Source organism: Puma concolor, chromosome A2, assembly GCF_028749965.1.
Source record: "Puma concolor isolate L17-30 chromosome A2, mPumCon1.1.hap2, whole genome shotgun sequence".
NCBI lineage: Eukaryota > Metazoa > Chordata > Mammalia > Carnivora > Felidae > Puma > Puma concolor.
This window is the reverse complement of record NC_141668.1, coordinates 57231391-57247043: the sequence shown is the minus strand read 5'-3', so window position 1 is coordinate 57247043 and position 15653 is coordinate 57231391. Positions and strand designations below refer to the sequence as shown.

Sequence of the window (15653 nt, the reverse complement as noted above, 5' to 3'; positions counted from 1 at the left end):
CACACTGAAAAACTTGATAATCTTCTCATTAATTTAGCTTGAAAAGGGTTCACATGGCCAAAAATATCATTTGCATTTTTTGTTGTTATTGTATATTATACTGAAATGTGCATCTTTATAAACATTTTCCTATATTTCTGCATATTTACAGGACTAACTTCCCAGAATGAAATTAGTGTTGCACATATATCTATTGTAAACTAAATATTTTCTTATTGATTTGTATGAACACATGCTATGGTGTATGTTTTTTACCCTTTTATAAAGTAAGTATAAACACTTAGGTTTTAAAGAAATCATCATCAAATTTGTTGATTTGCTCTTTTGAAATTGGATAAATAATCTTTACAGTTTAGAAAGAAATTTTATTGTCAATATCAGAAAAAAAAAGAAATATATAGTCTTGTAGTTTTACACTAAGCCCTTTAATCCATCCTGAATTTATTCTGGTATAAAGTAAGTTTCTAAAATAATATTGTTTTTTCCCAAATAGCAAAAATGATCCCGATACCATTTATTAAATTATTTATTCCTTCTCCATCAATTTTCAAAGGATATTTTGCGTTGTATTAAGTTTTTATTGATGTTAAGGTCTACTTCTGACCTATCCTATTTACCAACTCAGTCACCTTTTTTTATTATTACATATTATTTCCAAATCAGATTAATTAATATCTTTGAGAAAATGATAGGATCTATCACTTTACACATAGCAAATGTTCAATAAATATTTACATATTTATTAAATGAATGTTGAAATTGAATATCCTGTGCCTAATTTACAAAGAATTTCCTTACTATGTGAAAAGGTCACATTCTTCAAGGTGAAGCATGAAGTAATTCTGAAATTGGAGAAGGGGGACAAGAATGGAAGCATTCCAAGTATAAAAATGCCATGTGAATCTGATTAGAATAATTTAAATTTTGTAGTGACTTCATTCTCCAGAGGCTATGTGATCATGAGAAAACGCTGAGAGAGAAAATGTTAGTAGTGGGCTTACTCTGAGTTATTGAAGTTCAGAAAGGCCTTTAGCTGTGTAATGACATGCAAATCAGTCCACATACCATCAAGGCTCAACAGATGAACAATGTCAGTGGTGACATGTTGTCTTTTTAATATCTGCTGATACCTTTATTTGGGAAAACCAGCTGTGGATCCTTAACATTGCTATACATTTAGAGTACTGAGCAATAAAACAATAACATTTAAAATATACTACATATACATATTACCCTCCTGACCACATATAAGTTTAAACATGTTGGATTTTAAATAAAAGGCCGTATTAAGTATATTGCCCCTGTCATGTACAAATGAATGAAGCTTTCATATAGTCTTATGTCAAACTGCACAAGGATGACTTCAGGCTGAAAGACTGCAGAACAATTTTGTTTGATTAAGGAGACTTAAAACGAGACCATCATATGGGGCGCCTGGGTGGCTCAGTCGGTTAAACGTCCAACTTCGGCTCAGGTCATGATCTCGTGGTTTGTGAGTTTGAGCCCCGCATCGGGCTCTGTGCTGACAGCTTGGAGCCTGGAGCCTGCTTCAGATTCTGTGTCTCCCTCTCTGGCCCTTCCCCTCTCGAGCTCTGTCTCTCTCTCTGTTTCTCTCTCTCTCTCTCAAAAATAAATAAACATTAAAAAAATTAAAAAAAAAAACTAGACCATCGTAAAGAATGCTAGGAATAGAGGTGTCTATATAAAAACATGCTCACTACATCCACTGATGTACGTAAAGAATTGTATAGTTACCAGAAAAGAGTTCTGTATGTATTCAGCAAAATCAAAATTTTGGGTGATATTTTTACGATAAGATCCAAGTCTTGAAATAAGTATGTATTTTCAATGTTGTTTATATTGTGAAGTTTAAATAATCTAAATTGCTACTGCAAAAACCCTTGAGATAATATATGATGAATTCTAACATGTTTCATTCGTGACCTCTCCTCTGATTCTCATAATAATCTTATTTGGCAGGTGTGTGTGTGTGTGTGTGTGTGTGTGTGTGTGTGTGTGTGTGGTGTGCGTGTGCACTATATAAACTTGAGTATTTTTAGTTTCACTGCAAAAATGAATGGAAAATACAGAGGGTTCCCATATGCCTCCTAGCTCCCTGATACACACAGCCTTCCCCACTGTCAAAATCCCGTATCACAGCAGTACACTTGAAACAATGGCTGAACTATACTGACACATCATTATCACCCAAAGTCCATAGTTAACATTAGGATTCACTCTTGATGTTGTATATTCTACAGGTTTTGACACACGTACTATGACATATATCCACCATTGTAGTATTATATGGAATAGGTTCACTGCCATAAAAATACCGTGTGCCATCGATTTATCCTTCCCTTCCCCCTTCCCCTAGCAACCATCTTTCTACTATTTCTACATTTTTGCCTTTCCAGAATGTCATATAGTTAAAAGTCAGACATTATGTAGACTTTTCACATTGGCTTACTTTATTTAGCAATATGCCTTTAAGGTTCCTTCATATCTTTTCATGGCTTGATAGCTCATTTCTTTTTAGCACTGAATAATATTCTGTTGTTTGGATATAACCACAGTTTATTTATCCATTCACCTATGGAAGAGCATCTTGATTGCTTGCAAGTTTAGGCTATTATGAATAGAACTGCAATATACTTCCACGTGCAGGTTTTTGTGTAGACATAAATTTTCAACTTCTTTGGGTAAATACCAAGGAGTGCAATTGCTGAATTATATGGTAAGAGGTACCTTAGTTTTGTAAGAAATCATGAAACTCTCTCAAAGTGGCTCTACCATTTTGCATGTCATGCCAACAACGAATGAGGGTTCCTATTGCCCCATATCTTTGCCAGTTGTCAGTGTTCTGGATTTTAGACATTCCACTAGAAGTACAGTGGGGTCTCATTGTTTTAATTTGCAATTCTTGTAGTTATCTTAATTTCGTTGTGCATAAGTGAATAAATCAAGGCTCAGAGAAGGTAAATTAATTAATTAATTGCTCATGGTTCCACAGCTACTAAATAACAGATTCAAATTTAGATTTTTCAGACCTCAAAGCTCCTGTGCTTTTTCTTCTGTGGGTTGCCTTATAGCTAGACAAGAATAAAATTCAAATTCATACATGGAGGAGTCCAGAGAGTGGTTTTTCAGGCTCATTTATTATTTTTCTTAGTTTAGGTTCCTCCAGAAGAGGACCCTGAGACAAGGAAATACTAGGGAACAATGGAGAAATGAGGGAGGAAAAAGTGGCCAATGAAGAATATGTCTGAATACAGTTATCTCTGTGGACATCTGTGGCTTACTTCTATAGGGGAACCTGGGAAAATGGTGCTCAATATTGCTCAGAATGTGGTGTGTGATGGTATCAATGTCTGCACCTTCCCAGACTGCTCCAGGATAAAACACGTATAAAAAATAAAAGTTTGTATTGAGGAACTTTTATAAAAATTTGACATTTGGGTGGCATCCATTTTTCTAGTAATTCATTATGTTTTATTGTTTAAAGTACTAATCAATAATGGATTGAAAATTTCAAAACTGGTCCAAAACTAGTGTGAGAAGCACTAGTATAGAACACAAGTCCCAAAGTGATTCCATACAAAGAGCAAGGAAGCTAGAATATTTATTTCTCCATTCCTATTAGGTCAGTCCTTGGTTGAGACAGGGGCCATGAGTGTTCAGTTCGCAGCACTTCTGGCCATGTGGAATGAAGTAGTGGGGCTGGAAGGACACAGAAAGGTCAACAATAGGATCTGCTATAGACTTGACCAATAAAGAATTTCACACAGCTCAAAAATTAATTCAAACGTCATCATATCTCTATAATGATTCTGAGGAGTTAAAGGCTGAATAAGCATTAGTTTGCTGCATATGCTAAAGAAAGATAACAGAAAGCTAGGATTAGACTGTGCACATATAAAATGTTTCATTCACAAGTACTCATGAAGATAACTAATACCACTAACCAAAGCATTAGTTAGTAGGCAAGGTAGTTAAATTAAAGCTTCATCATTACCCAAAATCCATCTGTAATGCAAAGCAGTTGCCTGTGGAAGCCAGGATATGTGAGTGATGAGCGTTTGTCACTTTACAGGGCTCCCTTAATCAACCTAAGGCGGCTTCATGTCATTTTGATGGGAAATGGTATTATATTTTCCACTGAGGAAGCCAAAGGCCAAATATCCTCCCCAATGCCCTCTACCGCCAGAAGGCCAGGGGGCTGGCATGTGACTAAAATTCTGAAAATTAGACATTCCCAACCAGGATTCTGAATGTGCAAGTTGTATAAAGATGAAGGACTGCTTAGAAAAGCATTCTTGTTTGCTGGACCCTTACTGCCATTGCTTATGCCTCCCTTGGTTTTTGACCTTGTTCAGTCCTGGTCACTCAGCCTCCTGCTGATTCTGTGAGCTCTCAAATTCCTTCCAATAACTTCCCTTTTCACTTATGGCAGTCACAGTCTGAGTCTGTTACTTGAAACAAAAAGTAATCACTGATATGAGGTGGTGGACAAGACCCAGGGCTCTGATTATGTCTGCTGAATAATTCTCTTCAAGAAGGTCGGTCTCCTCACAATATGGTTCTTGGTTTCCACATTTATAAGATAGGATTCATTCAGCAGTGTGCTTTATGGAAAATTAGTCTGTGAAATGTTCTCTGAATAAAGGGTTCTTCTTTTGAATAATCCAGTTGCATTTTAGCCTGTATAAGTTCCCGGAAAATCCTCCCGTAAAGGATTTAACTTTAACTCAGCATTTCCCAAACTTAGTCGTGTAAGTCTGTTTCTGAAAACACTAACATCTCATAGAGTTAATCATCCATAGAATACCTTGAGAAGAGTCATTGGCGCCAGAAATTCTTGTGTCTTTGGCTTTGCCTCTGACACTGGAGTTTGTCTATAAGCACACGTGAGGCCTTTGAGGAGTTTCTGTATTAATGCATTATGGCAGAGGTTCCTAAACCTCATTGCATGAAAAATCATTTGAGGATCTTATAATAATAAATACTGCTGGATACCACACCAGATCTGTGAATTCAGAATCTCCTGGAATAGAACTAAGGAATCACTTGGTAGGTAATCATGTTGTAGGCAGTCTTCAGTTCTCAGTATGAGTAACACTACCTTATGGAATATTTCAGTGAAAACTGTCTTGCAGTACATCATTGGAAGACGCTAGAAGACATGGTTACAACAATACATCCCACTTACTGGATCATTCATCATCTCCTAAGAGCTGTAGATGAAGCAAGCTCATAGATAACTTGTGAACTTCTGCTTAAAACATACTGAACATCTGATCCTAACTTCAGAAAGATATAATATTAAAATATGTATGTGGTTTAACTGTAACCATGAGGTCAATAACTTGGACAAAATCTAGTCAAAGGTGGAACACAAAAGAAGCAGTCTCTCCTAGGTCTCTCACTGTTGCTATCCATCCATAGCCTATTCATTGCTAGAAATCAAAGGAGCAGGGAAGAAACTGAATTCATCTAATTTTATGACTTTTAGCAACTAAAAGAATCTGATGATAGGAAGACTGGAATGAATAGCTAAAATGATATTTTTAGACTATCTGTGAATTTCATTTGCTCTCATTACCACAAATGATGAAAAATTAGCCATCATAAATTTCAAAGCAAGACAGCAGAACATGCTAGAAACAGGAATTAATCAACTGACTATCTTCTGGAACTTTTTTTCCTCTGTTAGAAGCCTTCAGGCAACATGATAAAGGTAACAATACTCTACTTCTTCACAGTATCTTGTATATTTTATTATAGAAAAAAAAGGATTAAGTTGTGGTTGACCAATGGTACTTATTGGAAATAAGCAAAATTTGTGCCTGGGCCCTAATTATTCTTATTGAAAGAAAATCCTACAAATGATTTGCAGGACTCAGGAGAATTCACTTATATATGTATAGCCCAGAATGTACATTTAACTTGTTTGTAAATAACCTGCTAGGATCCCGGTCTCAGCTGGGATACTGTTTTATTTTATTTTGATAACCAGAATTATAACCTCTTTACAAATAGGAAGTGTTGATAAATGGCACTGATATTACTCTTCAACAACTCCATAAAACTGACATCTTGATATATATTTGCATGGGTTTCATATAACAAAACATGGAAGTCTTTCTTTTTAAATGACTTCAAAATCTCCTGCAACAAATTTACAAACTTTATTTTGTTCCTCTTGCTACACAGTTCTTTTGGCCTAGCATATAAAATATCTAGCCATCTAACAACACCGGCAGTCCCTGACTTAACGATGGTTTGACTTAAAATTTTCTGGCCTTACAATAGTGCAAAAGTGATATGAGTTCAGTAGAAACCATATTCAGATCTTTTCCCAGGCTAGTGACATGTGGTAGGATACGTACCTCTCATGCCGGCAGCACCAGCGGGCTGCTGTTCCCAGTCAGCCACACAACCACAACGGTAAACAGCCAATATACCTACCACCATTCTGTACCCATATGACCATTCTTCTCACTCTCAATACAGTATTCAATAGGTTGGATGAGATGATCCATACTTTATTATAAAACAGGCTTTGTGTCACATGGTATCGCACAACTGCAGGCGAATGTACAAGTTCTGAGCCTGTTTAATTAAGGTAGGCTAGGCCAAGCTGTGACATTCAGGTTAGGTGCATTGATGCATTTCCAACTCACAGTAGTTTCAACTTATTATGGATTTATGAGCATGTAACCCCACCATACATTAAAGAAGATATAGAGAGAGAGTTAAAACTTAGTGCATACCTCTTTAATGTCACAAAACTATGCCCATTATTTACATACATTTATATTTCATTTAATATTCTAATTTCCATTTCCATTTCCAACACGAAGAATTAGATTATTAAGTATGTCATATAATGCTGATGTGATAGTCACTTTACAGTGCAGAGTGCACCTATACACACTTCCTTACAGGGGTTACGAACTGACTTTTTCTCGTCATTGTAGCACTACACGGTCTCAATGCTGGCTACATTCCTTGGGACTGTGAAATACTCTCTGGAAAATACACATGCTCCCCCACTGAAGAATGATTCATGGGAGTTAGAATATGCTCCTTTTATGTTCAAATTTAACGTCTTCATACCATCCCAGCCCGTTTCCAGGCCTTTCCTTTACAATCACCTAAAGCAAAACCAGAGCTGTTCAAACTTGTAACTAAAGAAAGAAAATAAGTTATGAAGCTGGGCTAGATTTAATTCTATCTATTTAGAGTACATTGCCTATGGTGAATTGTGTTTACAAGGATTATTTTTTCGGGTTTGGATCATTCATTCGGTCTCTCAAAAGGACCCCCTTTGTAGATCTAGGGCAATTTTAATTTCCCAGCTGGGTTCTGGGTTTGCTTAGCTAATTCTGTGGGTCCCAATGTGCAGTCCACACCTGAAAAGGGGGAGTTTTCAATGCTGTGGCTTATTAACCAGGTACTTTCCATTCACTCGGTTAACAATTAGAAAACAGAAAAAAAAGAGAGAAAGAGAGAAAGCCTCCTACTTGTTTTTTTACTCCAAATATGGAGATGGAAACTATTAAACAAATAAGAAGGAGGGGAAACTCCCACATATTTCACCTTGACCTGGCTAGACTGGTCTGATGTCTGTACGAGGCGGGTGCTCTATGAAAGACGTCTCACAGGCTGCTAGTGGAAAAATGAGAGGTCAGATTTTACCACAGGGAACCACTCCTGCCCCTAGAGGAAAAAGAAAACCATCACTCTGTGTCTCAGAATGCGAACAGTGCCTTGTTTTCAATCCGGGGGGACTGGGTTCCCTCCCTCGGTCTAGAGTGGTAGTGACAAGATCCGAGGAGGCGCGCGGCTTCTCTGACAGTTGCCCAGCTTAATACCCGCTCCCTTTTTGCACCTAAATTTCTGAACTTCAAGCAGGCAGAAATGCCCTCTCTCACCATCTCCTTAGCTTCTCTCTCCTGCTTCGTTCGCCGCACTTCATAACTTCTTTGTTCCGTTTATTTGAAAGGTGACGCTTAAGGTCAAAAGACTCACTGTAACTAGCAAAAACCCAGAGCCACCACCAGACCCTGGGAAGAGCAAGGCTGGACAGCTAAGGACTGAGGCTCCGCGAGAAGGAGCGAGAAATTTCAGCTAGCAGCTCCGGGTACAGCCTCTGCGGACTGGCCCAATTCGAAGTGTTGGGAAGATGCCGGATGGTCTTGGGGTGGGGTGAATAGTGAGCTCCTAAATCTGCAAGCGAAGTTGGCAGTGCGCACCCGCGGAACAGAGGGTGTTGGGGGCGGGGAGAGGCCCCTGTGTTCCACTTGGTACGCTGCAGCTGCCGGGCAGTGAGTATTTCGGAACAAAGAAGCGCAGAGTGCCCGGGTGAGAGGCTGGGATCTGCGCGCAGCTGCCATTAGTACTTATCAAGTCTCCACGCCGGCTAGGGGAGCGTTGGGGTGTAGGCATTCGGCGAGGAGGGGGAGAGGAAACAGGGCGAGCGATTCCCGTTGCGCAGCTACGCATCAGGAGCTCTGGTGAACGATGGGAATGGCAACTATCAGAGCCAAGGGGGAGAAAAAGAGCTGGAGTGAGCAAAACAAAGAGCGAGTGTGGGCCGCGGTGACTTCATGCCTCACCAATGTCCCGCCCACGCTGCTCGGAGCTGTTGCTGCTGCTGCCGCCGGAGCCGCCGCTGCGCCTGCAGGCGGCCGGGGCGAGGCGCCGGGTAGCGTGGGGCGGTTTCCTAGCAACTCACGGCCCCGAGCGCGCCCAGCTATCAGCACTTCGGGAGCCCCCCCAACCCGGGGGCCGGAGCGGGACCACTGCTCCCCCGCCCCTCGCCAGCCTCGCTTCCCTCGCCTGCTCGCGGGGTGTACCCCGGAGTGCGCCAGCTGCCCGGGTTCTGGACGGTGGGACGCCTGAACCGCACACCGGGGCCAGAAGGACGAGGGTACGAAGCTCCCGCCCCGCAAGGCTAGGCTACTGCACCCTCGCGGAACCTCCTCTCCTGTGCTAGAGGCCGTGCGCTCCACTCACGGCGAAGCGGGGAGCTGCTATGCCTCGCTCTGTGTCCGCGGGCGCCGGCGGGGGCTTCTAGGGTGCTGCCGGAGCCGGCTCCCCCAGCTACTGGCACCCCGAGCTTCCTCCCTCGCCAGCCCGGACGCTGCCGTTCTGACTTTGCCCGCCGCTCAGCTGACGAGGCTGCAAAGCTGTAACTAAGTGGAGTTGGCCTCCCTGCCCACCTGTGGAAGAAGCTCGCGCTGATTGATGCGCCATCGACTTTTTTCCCCCTCGGCCTCGCCGGCGTCCCCTCCCACAGATGCAGCATCACCCAGTGATAGTACTTTAGGCTGGTTTTTCCCCCCAGGCTTCGGGCTTTGTTTGGGTTTGATTCTGTTTGGCTGTTCACTAAGCTGATTTATGCAGCAGAAGCCCCATCGGCTGGAGAGAAACAAAAGCTCTTTTCTTTGTCCCAGAGCGGGCTGCGGAGCCTTCGCTCGCGTCGCCGCCCCGGGCCACTGACCGTCAGAGGAGGTGCTTCTCGCGGAGATCGCGGGACCGCGGAGCAGAGCTGGCAGGGCCGGGGGGGCCCTGAGATGCCAAGCGGTGCCGGGGCCAGCATACCTGCACCGCTTGCTACGAGCCGCGGGGTCCGCCTGCTGGGCCTTCGGGAAACGTCTTAGCGACACTTGGCCGGCGGGCCCCGAGGTGCGCCCGTGAGTCGCCAGCGCGCATCCGGATAGCAGCCAGGCGGCGGGCGCTGTGCGGGCTGCTTTGCATTATGTGCCGCTCCGCCCTGGCTTTCTTTACTGCCGCATTTGTCTGCCTGCAAAACTGCCGGCCAGGTCCTGCCCCATTCCTTCGGGCGGCCTGGGTGTTTTTAGTTGTTCTTGGACTGGGCCAGAGTGGTAAGTTGTTTTGTTTTCTTTTGTTTTCTTCTCTTTCCCAAAGGTCTTGGGCTGTGACGAAGCATATCCCGGCCAGGTAAGTGGCCCAGTGTCAGCCTCCTTGCTCTAAGAACTTCAGAAGGGCGGTGCGTGGCAGCGTCCTCCCTTCAGGCGGCCTGAGGGAGGCCAGGTGTGAAGTGTTTCCGCCCCGGAGTGACAGCAATAACTAATTACACGAGGAGACTCTGTGTGTTGCTCCGGGTTTGGGGCAAGCAGTAATAGAATGTAAGTTTGGACGAGTGGAAGGCCATATTTACATAAGTCACTTTAGGGGTTCTGCTCCATCCTTGAAGGCATTCTTCTTTAAGTCATCTTTGAAGATGCCCCCCATATGTCTGCATGTGGATCCACTAACCACTAACTTGCATTTGATTCAAGGCTGAGGATACATTGGTATAATGGGAGTGAGTTTTCTGGTTTTGAGTCCATGAGAAGATGGCTGCATACAAGTTGCTTCTATCATAGTGCTCAGCCTGAATGAATTAAATACACTACCAATATTCTTTAAGTCACCATTTTTTTTTCAGCTTAAACAAACAAAAAAAAAAGTCCTAGCTGATTGATCCCTCAGTGAGATCAGCCCCTGAGACTGAAACACAGAGACAGAAATTTAAACCAGGATTGACACCATTTAATCCAGGCAAGCCACCTCTATCAGAATTGTCTTGATTTGGAAAGGATACTTCTTTATAAAGTATATTGTCCTTATTTTACAAGTGAGGACAGTACCTCCCTCCCTAAATCACAAGGAATGCTCAAGTCGAATAGTGTATGAAAAGGTGTGGCACTTTTGAATTACATGCAAATTTAAGGTGGCTGTACTGGATTGTTGGCAAACAGTAAAACATACAGTAAGTAATAGTACTAATCATCAATTTGGGATGAGTTCTTCTTGGTTTTAAATATAGGCCAAACACTTTTGGTCATCAAGCCTTTAAATTCTGTTAGAGCCTTTCTCTGACCTCTGCTGTTAAAGTAGGGTTGTAATTGTTTTGTAGACTAAAATTTTCTCTTATACTTTGAATTGATGTGCCATGTTTCCACCTGAAGCTTATAAAAATGATCAAGTCATAACCTTATACGTTAGAATTTATAATGGAAACATCCAGCTAGTTTCACTCATTTGAAACAATATTTGTTTCAAAAAGAGATTTACCCAGTTATGTGAATGAGAGTAATTAGAGTAAATTTTTATCTTGTAGTTATATTTTGGTTTATATGTTTATTTCAAAATAAGTGAAATTTAAAGCAAAGGAAATAGCAACATTGTCAATTATCTCTTCAGTGGAACATCCATTAACTGCAACAGATTTTCCACCAAGTATAATTCCATCTTCTGTTAATAAGTGACAAAGTATTTTTCTAGATTTAGTAAACACACACACACACACACACACACACACACACTCAATAGTAAAATGACCAAGACTGTGTCAACAGAGTATATTTTGTCCCAAATACATTGACAAAGAAAAAAGTGCTACTTGCCTCTAGAATTTACTACTAATAACAATACTTTAAAAATATTCATGGGCGCCTGGGTAGCTCAGTCGGCTAAGTGTCCGACTTCAACTCAGGTCATGATCTCATGGTTCCTGGGTTCGAGCCTCACATCCGCCTCTGTGCTGACAGCTCAAAGCCTGGAGTTTTCTTCAGATTCTTTGTCCCTCTCTCTCTCTGCTCTTCCCCCGCTTGCACTCTGTCTTTGTCTCTCAAAAATGAATAAACATTAACTTTTTTTTCATGTGCTTGTAAAGATCAGTCAAGTTCTCATGTAATAGCATTGTATTTTCATCCAGTGACTATAACTGGTTTGAAGCAAATGCTATGAATGGGCTCCCTTGCACCTGCAGTTGTGAAAAGGGAATGCTTATCTGAAATCAGAACAAGACATCCTTTTCCCAGTCTCTGTCAATATACAAAGGTTTCTGATGTATACTGGTTGGCATTGCAGTTAAAATCATGCAAAAAATTTAAATTATAGCCAGTACAACTCAGAAAATTAGAGATCAGCATAAACTGTTGTACTTCCATGATAGAGATACAAGTCTCAAATTATATGTCTTCACAGTGCAAATTAGATGCTTAAAGCAGAACAGAAATTTAGGTATCAGTTACAAAAGAAATCTTGTTCCCTTGTTCAGTAGTTTACACCAAGGAAACGTTTAGGGCAATAAAGGCATACGCTAGGAACCATAAACTGCACAACAACATAACTTTGGGTTTAATTTTTGAAGTAGGGTTTATAGGCCCCAAATACATAGTGGACTTTTAATAATGACTATATGGTGAGCAAGGGGATGTTGTTAATAAAACCTGACCATTTTTCTAATCTACAAAAATGTTTTTCAACTTTCCCTGGTGGAAATCACCGACAATTGGAGAAACAATAACAGAATAAAATGGTTAATGAGTAACCGGAAAACACTAAAGAATACTTAGTAGTTAATATTTGAAGAGTTAATGTAGCAACACTGTTGTTTCTACATTTGCTCACTTTGCAAGGTTAAAAATCTATTTTGCCTAAATTTTTATATGGCAATATGAGTGACAAATTTCAGAAAGTATTTTCTTTAAAAAAAAAAAAGGTGTTAACTATTATTGCAATGAAATTTTACCTTCGGTGCATAATCAACTATTCTTTTAAATAACAATCAACTGGATAGCATTATTTTGTAACTGTAATATTATTTTACCTTAGAACATATTTCATATCACAGGTGTTCTTAAATTTCTTTATGCTTACCTGAAGTAAGAGGATATTTAAGATTGTTGCACTATATGCTACTTTGGATGTAAATTTAACAAAATAAAACATAAAAAATAAAATTAAAATAAATAAAATAAAATAGAAACAAAAAGAGAGAATCAAGGCTTCATTTTTAAAAGTCTAGTCTTCCAAATTATTTGCACAATAAACATTCAAATTAATTCAATCTTAATGCGACTAAGACACTTTCTGAGAAAAAAAAAAATCTTGTGCTGTCTATGAAAAGTTTTTATGCTGTATAAGAAACAAACAAACAAAAAAACTGATTATGACTTGGGAAAATTCCTGTGCCCCCAAATAGCTCCATCACCTGTTAACAAATGATCTAAAATTTCACCATTGTAATGGATTTTTGGATTAAGTGCAGTACTGACAGTAGGTTTCTTTTCATTTCATACTTCATATTTGGAAATTTTCAAACACATACAGAAGCAGAGAGAATGGTATAAGGAATGCCCATATGCCTATCACCAGGCTTCATCAACTATCAACTCAGGGCCAGCTTCCTTCTTTCATCTCTTCTACTCAGTTCATCTCCTTCCCCCAATAAGATTATTTTGAAGCAAACTTCATATCATTTTATCCCAAAATATTTCAGTAAATCAAAGTACTACTGGAGGAGAAACACTATCATTTGTTTCACAGCATGATTTTTTTAGCTGAAATTTCGGGCTATAGAAATGTTTACTATGTTTAAGGGAAGAAATGCAGAAGTGAGGGAAGAAGCAAAGATAAAGAGAGTTTGAACCATTTACTTTTCAGTGAGTCTGTTATGGCTGAATTAAAAATAGTTCTCTTAAAGCTATGCCTATGTAACAGCTTTGTGGTATGCATGTATATGAAAAAGAAAAAAAAACAGCCTGAGTACATCTACTTCCCCAGACAAACATCAATTATTTTATCACAGTGGAATCACAAGTGAGGAGTATTGCAGACAGAAAGAATGGACAACTCTTACAAGGATTTTTGCTATAAAGGAGAATGAGAAATAGAAGACAAGAGGTATTACAACATGTATGGATATGCACATGCAATGGTCCAGTAGAGAGGAGAAAAACTGTCAACTGAAGAGACAGGAGGAACAACCCTTAAAACTGAAACTCAAAACAAGTTATACCTGAACTTTCTTTTCTATATATATATATATATATATATATATAGGACTAATGCAGTCTTGGGTCTTAAATACCACTTGTATGCTAACAATTGCAGTCCTGACCTCTTCCCTGATCTCCAGAGAACAGAGCAGACTGCCTCTTTGGCATATCCACTGTATGTTTAAAGGCAAAACCCTAATGTATTCAAAACCAAATGTCCACTTTTCTCCCTCAAAGTTGCTTCTTTAATACTCTTCCTCATCTCACTTTGTGATCAGCCATACTTCCAGTAGTCCAGGGTCACACTTTGGTGACATCCTTGATTTCTGTTTCTCTCACATTCCACAAGTCAGCTTACCACCTCCACTGCCATGGAGTGGTCCACGCCATTTTTTGCTTGAACTCTTGAATGGCTCTTAAACTGGCTTCTCTACCTCAAAGTGTAGCCAGGCTCACTTTTTAAAAATGTGTCTCAGGTTCTATCACTCCTCCCCTCAGAACTCTACATGTTTTTCATCTATCTCAAATTGAAGGCCACATCTTTATTTTACATGGCTTCCAAGATTCTGATGACTTCCTGACTTTACCTCCTAATCCTCTTTTCCTCTCTCACTTTGTTACAATAACGCTTGCTTGCTTCTTGCTATAGCTTGGATGTACCAAACATGATCCTACCTCCAATCCTGAACTCATTGTCCTGTGCCTGGAATGTGCTTCCATGAGATATATTTCTGATTCCCTCTCTCTCAGTTCTTTCAGATGTCTATTCAAATATCATCTTAAAAAGACCTCCCCTGCCCTCCTTACCAACACCATTTAGTTCCTTACCCTGCATCTTTTTTCTTTTATATATTTTAGCACCCTGATATATTATGTATTTGTTTGTTTTACTGTCTCCCTTTTCCCAACCTAGCAACTACATTAAAGCTTATGAGGAAGGTACTTTGTTCTTATTTTACTTATGGAAATGCCAGCTACGTACAGGGTGCTAGGTACATATTTGTTGAGTGAATGAAAGAATGAATAAGTAAATTCTTCTTAATTTTTTCATCAGCTTGATTATCTTGTTCAGTCTAAGACAAGGCTTCATTTTTTTCCTATCAATCTCTAATCTTTGCAAAAAACAGATGAACTGAATAATCAAGTTCTACTACATTTACGAGACAATAACAGAATCTTCTTCCAGAAGAAAAATAAAGGTACTTCTATATTTAGTATAAACATGAAAAAATTGCCCAATGAGCCAATTTGGCTGTGATATTTTTGTGTGTGTCTATTCACATTTGATAAAGTTGACTTAATATTGTAACCTCTTTTTTTTTTGTTTGAAGTATACCATATCTTCAAGTAGAACCATTTATATAGGACTCTAAAAAATAGGACTGACCATGTATAAAAAAATTATCTCAGAATAATTCTGCCAGCTGATAATTTTTCCAAATGTATGTTTAAGGTTTAAAGGTAAATTATTTATTCATGAACATATACAACTGGTAAGCTAATTAAGCCTTGATTAGACTGAAAAAAATTAGTTAATAATTTTAATGAATTATTAAGGGGAGTCAGGAGATATTTTAATGAATTATTTGGGAATTATTTTAATTTTAATAAAGTATTAAGGGGAATCAGGAGATATTATTTAGGCGACTAAGGGATATATTTGAATAGGTTTTAATATAGGTAATAACAAGATAAATATGATAATCAGTTTTCATTCCAGTTTGATTTTTTTATGAGGCATGAGAAATATCATGATATAGCAACACTATATTGCCTTTTCAATTTTCCTGTTCACCATTTTGAAAGAACCTTCCTCAAAGCAAATAAAGTATTTGAGATAACCCAGTCTTTGTT

The 15653-nt window shown here is 39.5% G+C and overlaps 1 protein-coding gene across 2 annotated transcripts in view; it reads left to right on the top strand.

Moving 5' to 3' along the window:
• Nucleotides 1-8676: 8676 nt before the first annotated feature.
• The window catches only part of ITGB8 (integrin subunit beta 8), an 86904-nt gene continuing 79927 nt past the window's right edge, over nucleotides 8677-15653 (top strand). The window contains exon 1 of one of the 2 annotated variants that reach the window (XM_086694627.1): nucleotides 8677-9893. In XM_086694627.1, the coding sequence (XP_086550753.1) occupies nucleotides 9767-9893 (127 nt within the window). In that variant the 5' untranslated portion in view covers nucleotides 8677-9766. The remainder of the gene's footprint in view (nucleotides 9894-15653) is intronic. The other variant, XM_025929823.2, reaches the window with a different exon arrangement.